Consider the following 8781-nt stretch of genomic DNA (forward strand, 5'->3'; position numbering starts at 1 on the left):
GGGTTACGCGCTGTCCGCTCGTGCTCTCTACGCGCGGACTAGCGCCCCCCATCAGGGCTAGAGGTACCCGCAGCGCGCATAATTAGTCTGATCATAGCAGTCTGTACTAAACGTGTTTCTGCGTACAGCTTTCTGAACGTCGGTGCCTGTTTTGACGTTCATCCGTATTGCGTGCACGTTGAATTGTATTTTTCCAGTTAATTAGCTTGTTACCTTGAATAATACCCAAATCGCAAGCTACGAATAAGCCAACTAGAACAAACAATCAGATTCCCAAAGTTTCTCAGAAGTTCCCATGTAGTTCATCAATATCATGCAGCAATATTTTTATGGAGCTGCTCACGTCCTCAAGATTTGCCATGGGCCTCAAGGTCAAGAGACTCTTGGTATTAGGTAAGAGATATGGATAGATATGGATGTATCTATTTATAGATAGTACCTCCGATTGGTGAACCCTATAAAGATCAGCCGTTTTCAAGGCTGTCACATAAAAATGCATTAGGGCGTATGTGGTTACGCAGGAAAGGTGTTTTTACCATGTATGGGATTTTTCTAAATGACGCAATCATCTCAGACATGGTAATATTGTAATGTTGTAGACAGTGCATTGGCTGGCAAGGTCCCATGAATTTTGAACAACACATTTTCCATACAACCTCTGAGATTTTTTTTTATTTTAAATAGTTTGTGTGTGTGTGTGTGTGTGTGTGTGTGTGTGTGTACAAATGTATCAAAAGAAAGCTCGTCCAGCTTTGCTTAAGATTGGTCATCGATAAGAAACAAGAAAGGATTTAACTTTAATACAACTTTCTATTTCTGAGTAGGCTACAACTGGAAAATTCAGCACTGAACGGGACGATGAGCAGGCAAAATGAATTCATTTATAATTTAATAATTATGACGGCATAATGAGATTATGGACTGATGTCAGTGCCAAACATTACTGGTATTGAAATTCGAAATTTAACGTTTTGAATAAAACGTTTAGACTGAATTTCATCAGTTTCAGATTCACTTAATGGATCCAATAATTCAAGTTGTCAAATTCCAGTTCATATTTCTCTGTAGAGGGGTGATGATTTTTTTTTTTTTTTTTTTACCGGCGTTGCTAACGACTGCTCCTCAATGCAAGACCTGTACTTAGTTACTGTACCAAGCTCAGAAAGTGAGGAAAAAGTCAGTAACTACACCAAATGGCCTGTTTATTTACTGATTCAGACGATGTATCGTGGAGCTTAATATGATATACCACAGTTTATTAAGAATAGCGCGAGAACACGGGCTTCTGCATCTTAGTAATTTGTCACTGCATTAAATGAGAGACCCAACATAACATTCTCATCACCCTATTTTGCCTAACAATATCACAAAAATTACACTGGTTTAGAGTTGCTTTCTGTGGTTCGGTTAATCTTCTAGACGGAGTTGTGAATGCAGATTGTCTTTTCCATCCCAAAACAGAGTGGGATTGATTTGGAGGGGATGGGCTAACCCTCACTCTTTGTAGCTGTAGGCCCTTGTATCCCTCCACAGGGCAAATTTGCTCGCTTCATAAAGAATGGATGAGCTGGGCAGACAGCCCACGGCCCCAGCCAAGGTCCTGGGCACATGTAGCAGGATCCTTGTCTAACTGTGCCGGTGGCCTACCCTGTGGCTTGGAGCTTTTGGTTTATCAGTGTTATTATTGAATGTTAGCTTGGCCCCCGTGCGTCCACACACTATCCTGATCCTTGGTCACCTGAACCATTGTGATGACGTTTGATACAGACGTCACCTGTACCACTGGAATGAAGTTTACTGGCAGTGATGAGAGCAGTAGATAATATGAGGGGGAGAGTGTAAGCACTGTATATCATGACAAAATTACTTCATGTCCTTGCACTGTACATTAATAAATAACTATCTGATTCATGCATTTCATTTTTAGTGCATGGATGTGGATGTAGTCTTCGGACCAGGATATATAAAGCAATGTAAAACAAGTCACATGGTCAGGGGTCAAAATATTAGACTGTCTCAACTCAGAAGATTTCAAAAGCTATTTAATGAGGCCTTAATCATAGGAAATAAAACCATTAGCACTCTTTCCTTGTTATCTTAACAACTTACCATCCAGGAATTGAGCTGCCCTCATTCTGTTATCACCAACAGACTCTTTACCATAAACCATAAACTCGAGGGAGGACTTGTAACTGTTTGACATGTGAGGGTTTATAAAAGCATGGCAAGGAACAGCTATGTCACACCACAATCCTGCCCTAGCTTCACTTCCTTCACCATGACTTGCTGCGAAGCCTTCACTTCCTGTAATGGATTTGTTCTCTTGTCTCTCAGCATCATTGCCATGGGGCTGAACCTGACCCCTATGTTTGCGGATTACGCCATGGACGGCTTCTTGTTCCGTCACCCTGTCTCCTGCTTCGAGTGGTGGCTGCCAGGCGTGGTGGGCGGCGGGCTCCTGGTGAGTGCATCGGCCCCTTTCCCAAATCACAATGAATGGCTCCTACTCTGAGCATCCAAAAAAATAGTTACTGCCACCAATTATACTGAGGATGAAAACAGTATGAGTAATCCACAGCGCCCACCAGAGCACAAAGTCAGATCTGGTTGTCTCTGTCTAACAAAGCAATTAAAATGGTTGTCAATGATTTAGTCATAATAATAGGCACTTTTTTATTTAAATGTCAGCCTCATTACAATGTCTATCAGTTCCATGATGCCAAGGGTCGCTATTTTAGCTCAGAGCCAGAGACAGAGACATGTTGAAATCTTACTGCAGTTATAGTCCAATTCCAATTCTATTTAATACCTAATTCCATTTAATACCAAGTGATACTATCTGCTGAATTTCAGTTAGCTGCAATACTTTACCACTTTGGATTCTCCGGTCAGAAGTTACAAAATGCTCAATAAAGGCTTTCACTATGCAATCTGAAGCTCCTCACCTAAATGTGCTTACATTAAAATTTAATGAAAACAAAAGCAGGTTTTGGGGAAAATTGGTACCCGTCTGTATTTTCTTTTGAGAAGCCTAACTTTCATTTAAATTGTTTTTTGTTTTTAATTTCAAGATATTCTGAATTTCAAGATCTTAAGACAACTGTAGGTTTAAGTTTTACACACCAAACTGCGTTGAATTGCCTTGATTGGCATTGCGATTTCTGCTGACTGCAGAAACCATACACTTATAATGTACTCGGCACCCCTCAGTTCACACCTGCTTTTGAAAGCAGACTGTTAAAACCTCCACAATGACAGGAATGCCAGAATGGAAGTATAGTGAGCGTGTCATTTTTCCCACTCCCAGGTTCTGCCTTCAGTTACCATGGCGTTTGCTGCAAAGAAGAGAGGGAGCTGCAACTCCCGCTGTGGGGTGAGAGGCCGGTTGTTTGTCCAACATCATCACAGCTACTGACCAAAGGTTGCCTCTGCTCCCCCACCTCCGCTAAGAATAAAGCCACCTGACTGTTACGGGTTGTGTTAGGAAATCTCCAAGTTAGGTTGAACTCATAAAATACTGTATTACACCCTGTACTTTCAGCCAACATTCCACTGAACTGAAAGTGCTAATACACTTCTCTTCTACGTCAGTGGTACAAACTTACGTTGAAATATGTTTTCTACGTGCAGGCAAATGTCAACTACACATTTGAAGACTGCAAGGTTGTCCTCTGATAAAAACAAATACTTGTACTCCGTCTGTCCCCTTACGAAATGGCATATTTTCAAACAGTGTGTATACCTATCTAGTAACAGTTTATACATGTGTCCTTCAAGAGGAATTAAATATATTAACATTGTGAATGCCTGTCCTCTCACAGACGTTGTGTGGAAATAGACTGTACGTCTCCCTTTTCCCCCCCAAGATGCTCCTGTCAGCGGGCATGTGTCTGCTTGGTATCATTGGCGCCCTCTACTGTTTGCTTGTGTCCTTCTTTGCCTTGGGCACTGGGCCACTGATCTGCCAGGGAGCTGACGCCAGTCTGTCCAGCTGCAATTTCACCATCAAGGACATTGGGTGAGCCAACATTCATTCATAACAAATTTATCAATGCTCCCCATAACCCATCTTTTTAGAGCTGCACACTGATGGTAACACCGGTTCATGCTGCAGAGTACAAATACCAGCGATGGCCACTGCTGTGTGGCAGATGGACAGGTAGACTAACTGTTTCTGTTACAGGTCTCTGTCTCAGCTGAACTTTGACATCTCCTGGTATCTCAACAAGGATGGCTGCTGGAACAAGACACAGGTCGGCACAGAGGGTGGTCGGATCCTGGGAGACTTTGACTTAGATCTGGACGGCTACCAGCTGGTGAACCTGCACCTGGTGACCTTTACTGGGTTGGCAGGCATAGCCCTGCTAGAGGTGCTGTTCAGCTTGTTCCAGATACTGGCAGGGACCTGTGGCTGTGTCTGTGGAACCTCGAAGAGAACGCAGCAGCACTGAGCCACTTGCCCCTGTAACTGCTCACAGAAGCAGTGCCACCCTGAGGCTGCAGGGAAGTACTGCACTTCTCTGTTTAAGCCCAGACTCACCCCCGCAGCAGGAGAAACACACCTGCAATGACATCATGAGCTAGCAGACAGATGGATATAGAGGCCAGTTAGACAGGGAATAGATACATCCAGTGGGGAAACAAAGAACATCTATGTCACAAATTTGTCAAGTATGAGGAAGAAAACTTGAGACTAGAATCGCTCAACATTGGGAAAAAATGTATGCATAAAAGTCATATTATGTTGGTATATTATTCACATTATGTACCAACAATGCAGAGGTGTTGCGGTATTATTTAGATTTGTGTGCAACATCATACACCCCTACTTAAGCAGTCATGTGATTCCTTCACAGGGGTCTCCCTTTCATCTATCGAATAAGTAAAATAAAATCCTCCAGCTCCACAAATTCTGTGCCATTTTGTTTAGCAGTACTGGATGCTCCATTTTCATCTATTTGAAGCTCTGTAATGCCCAGTTTGTTTTGTTTCAGGAAAAGTATATGTAAACAAAGATGTACTATCAAATTCAATTTTTACGCACTACAATGTGAAACAGATTCAAGACTGAGGTTTGTGTTCAGAAATATAGTTTTATTACTTACGAACATGTTGCACATGTAATAATCATCCACAGAGATACTGCCTTTATTCTTCTGTAGCATCTGAGCGCTTGTGAGTGGTACACCAGCAGCTGTGATTTGCTTTACATCCCTGGTATCATACTGAATCTCTGATCACCACACCGGAGGGGTTCTGGGGGAGATGCGCGGGAGATGCTCAGCACTGACCCCAAATTCCCTGTGACCCCCCTGGTCTGCAGTGGCAGGTTCCTCTACGAGCTGTGGAGGGCACGGACAGCTGGGGCAGGGGGCTGGACTTTGGGGGAGAAGTCCCAGGGTTGGCGGTTCTCTGTGTATCCATACAACTTCCTTAGGGCCACGCGTGCAGCTTCCTCCTCTGCAGCCAAAATGGTCTCTCCTGGACCTTCAGCCAGTAGCTTCTTATCACTGATGACACAGTACACAGCACCTGTGAGTCAGTACAGCTCACACATGCACAGACACATAGAGTTTGCACACACCTGATTAAGATAATGGGAAACAGGCACTGAAAGGCACTTTGATCTAAAGACTTATGCTTGAAATTTGTTACTTAGACAAATGTAAATAGTGACGCCTAAGTATATATTTCTTAAAAAAATGTTTTTTGGCTACTTTGAAGAATCTAAAATAAAAGATTATATAAGTTTTGATCTGTTTGATTGTTGGTTGCTGCATAATTACATTTGTGTTATTTCATAGTTTTGATGTCTTTAGTATGTGGAAAATGGTAAACATAAAGAAAAAATCTTCTATGAGTAGGTGTGTCTGAACTTCTGACTGGTACTCTGCATATTACAGTATACAATGTATACATGCACACTGACCACACCTGATTACACACACAACAGGGTATGGTACACAACCACCAGTGAGTACAGAGAGTGACATACACGCACCTGTAAAGTCCCACAAAGTAGAGGGGAAGTACAGTGCTGGCACCAGCCGACCTGGTGAGGCGAGGCTCGGGGAGGGCCTGCTTCCTGCGGGATAGTTCCTCCACCAACAGCCCCATGGGATTCAACACCTCCCACATCTCAAACAGGTCCTTGCCTATCAGCTGCGGAACCAGGAAGTCCTGGCCCCAGGGGAACACACACACAGATATGCATCATACTCCACACACACACACAAATACATACACATACACTGCCTGACGCGGTGGTAAAGAGCAGGGCTTGTAATCCAGTAAGGCACTGCTGTTGTGCGCTTGGGCAAGGTGCTTAATCCATATTGCCTGAGTAAATATGCAGCTGTATGAATATGCAAACATATATATAAGCATATAAAATGCAGCTCATTCTGGACAAGAGTATCTGCTAAGTAAGCATAACGGTAGATACATACACACTCACATTACACTCACAGGTATCCATAAGCAGTTAATTTTGTCTTGGCAACCTCTTTCATCACACTGTCCCTGGATGACAACTGAATAAATACAGTCTGCAAAGAGTGAAAACACAGGAGCCTACCCGGAGGAACAGTTGTGTCCTTTCTGTCTCACAGCTCTCATGGAGTGCTCCAATCATGGCGAAGAATGTGGTGTGTAGGACGTCGTCTGGCACAGGGAACTGACCGCTCAGCGTCAGGTCTTCCACTGCAAGGTTCCGCGCCACGTGGCACACAACATCAGGACCGGTCAGGTGACCCACCACTGCAGCCACGCCCTCCTCAGGCAGGGCTGGGAAGCTGCCCCTGCACCAATCGGATAGGGATCTGCAGGAGAAGTCCCAGCCCTTACCCCGCAGCTCTGTGTTGTCCTTCAGGCTGAGGGCAGCAGTCTCGGCATCCACGCCGAGCGTGCGCCGCCTCTCCTCCTCGGTCTGTACGTAGCAGGGGTTAACGAACGCGGTCTTCAGGAGCTCCAGGGAGAAGTTCTCTTGAAGTCTATTGCTGAAGGCCTCGACCTCTGCATGGTAGTCCCAGTTGGGCTGCTGAGAGCTAAGAAATAACGAACCAAACACACGCTCTCCTGAGAATGCCCCAATTCACATGTAACTGGAAATGGGGTCTCTTTTTCCTTTCTTTCTCACGTATGTTATCAAATCCATGTTACATTAGCATAATAGCATTTCATACACTCAACTCTGACATTACATGATGAAGAAACGGCATGCGATCACCAAATAGTGTTAATATATTTAGATAAACGTTGTTATCATACAATGTTAAATGTAAGAAAAGTGATGCAACTAGCTAGCTATTGTCAAAAGAGAGCTAATTAGTTATACTGATATTTGCCTGCATTTGTCCAGTAAGCTAGCTAGCTAACTATTCATGGAAAATACATCTGCTTAAACAATACATGACTTCAAGATTACAACACATAATATAACAATTCAAACATAAACACTGAACTAACTAAGCTGTTCTCTGTTGTTCATACCAGTTATGGCCTTCATTTGATCTCTAACGCTGGCTAGCTACCGTGCAGCCAGTGTGCCATAGCAGTATTATCCTACCGTGGCTTCGGTGGCGGTGGTCCTTCTATCTTCAGCTTTTTTTGCATCAAGCGCACATAAGCCCTCATCCATCGTTTTTTCTCTCGAGTCTGTGTGATGAGAACGTTCCTACAAACATGCTGGAAGTGAATACCTAACGAATTTACAGCACGACTGACAAGGTAACTCGCCGCCATGATGATTGTGTACGAGAGAATATCATCCGACTAGCTTTTACGTAGAAATGACTTTGGTTCCGCGTTGATCACATTGCGTGATTATTGTATTTTTGTGTAAGGAGATATTTTACATAGAGTTCACTCCACATTCTACGTACTGTTATATCTACATACATAGTAAAATGACCTGAAATGGTCTACCTGTAATTTGACATTTGACAATGCATGATTTTTGACATGCACCAGCCACTGAAAGCCACAAAGAGGGTCAGTTTTAGCCATTTCTATAGTTTATTTTTAATAAAACTTTTACAATGTTCTTCTGCATACTGTAAGAGGAAAATGTAGCTGATATGTATATCATCTTGCATTTAAGAGGAAATGGGGCACTTAACATGCCTTAACTGGCCTTGATTTGGGAGGCATTGCTCATTTGTATGTAATTTGCTGTTGCAATGTTTTACTTTTCATATGACAATACATTATACATTTATGTAAAGCATAAGCAAATGAATGAAGACAAACAAAATCATATACAAAAAGAACAGTACACAAAACATTAGACATTTTATGCATAATGCACTCAGGTTCCAGAATAAATACCATTGGACCCAATTTCCGGGCATCTTTATCAATGCAATGACAATGACGTACTCTTCTCTGAATAACACAGACATTTGGTTGAACTTTGTGGAATCACCTGTTAAACTGAAAACTGCTATGTAGAATACTAACTGCTGACACACTTATCAGTGTGCCTTTACATTCCTAAAACCTCAAAAAGAAACATAACTTGAATAGTAAGAAAAGAAATCTGGACAGTAATCAAACAAAAATCCCTTTGCCCAATATTCTTTTCTATAGTGCAACAATGTGCTCCAGTGGTGGGCTGAGAGCAGTAGTTTTGGGGCAGGGGTAGGCAACTTTTTTGCTCCACCTCAGGTCACAGTTATATGATTGGATCAATAATTTTTAACTAAATTAATGTGGGTGATTCCTTCTGAGGGGTAAAATACTGAGTATCTTGGTCACCTGCATTACTTTAACAAAATAATT

General features: G+C 42.6%; 2 protein-coding genes across 2 annotated transcripts; one reads left to right on the plus strand and one right to left on the minus strand.

The window, feature by feature from the left end:
* The first annotated feature begins 2278 nt into the window (after nt 1–2278).
* On the plus strand, nt 2279–4451 carry LOC118783676 (transmembrane 4 L6 family member 20-like). Its single transcript, XM_036537628.1, has 4 exons — nt 2279–2461; nt 3308–3373; nt 3867–4018; nt 4184–4451. The coding sequence occupies exons 1-4, from the start codon at nt 2279–2281 to the stop codon at nt 4449–4451; spliced, it is 669 nt and encodes a 222-aa protein (XP_036393521.1).
* Nucleotides 4452–5085: 634 nt separating this feature from the next.
* mrpl44 (mitochondrial ribosomal protein L44) lies at nt 5086–7761 on the minus strand. Its single transcript, XM_036537327.1, has 4 exons — nt 7568–7761; nt 6578–7046; nt 6002–6180; nt 5086–5510 (listed from the first exon to the last, which is right to left on the minus strand). Exons 1-4 carry the CDS (start codon nt 7741–7743, stop codon nt 5336–5338), a joined length of 999 nt encoding a protein of 332 aa, XP_036393220.1. The 5' UTR covers nt 7744–7761; the 3' UTR covers nt 5086–5335.
* Nucleotides 7762–8781: the final 1020 nt, after the last annotated feature.

Source organism: Megalops cyprinoides, chromosome 9 (assembly GCF_013368585.1).
Source record: "Megalops cyprinoides isolate fMegCyp1 chromosome 9, fMegCyp1.pri, whole genome shotgun sequence".
Classification (NCBI taxonomy): Eukaryota; Metazoa; Chordata; class Actinopteri; order Elopiformes; family Megalopidae; genus Megalops; species Megalops cyprinoides.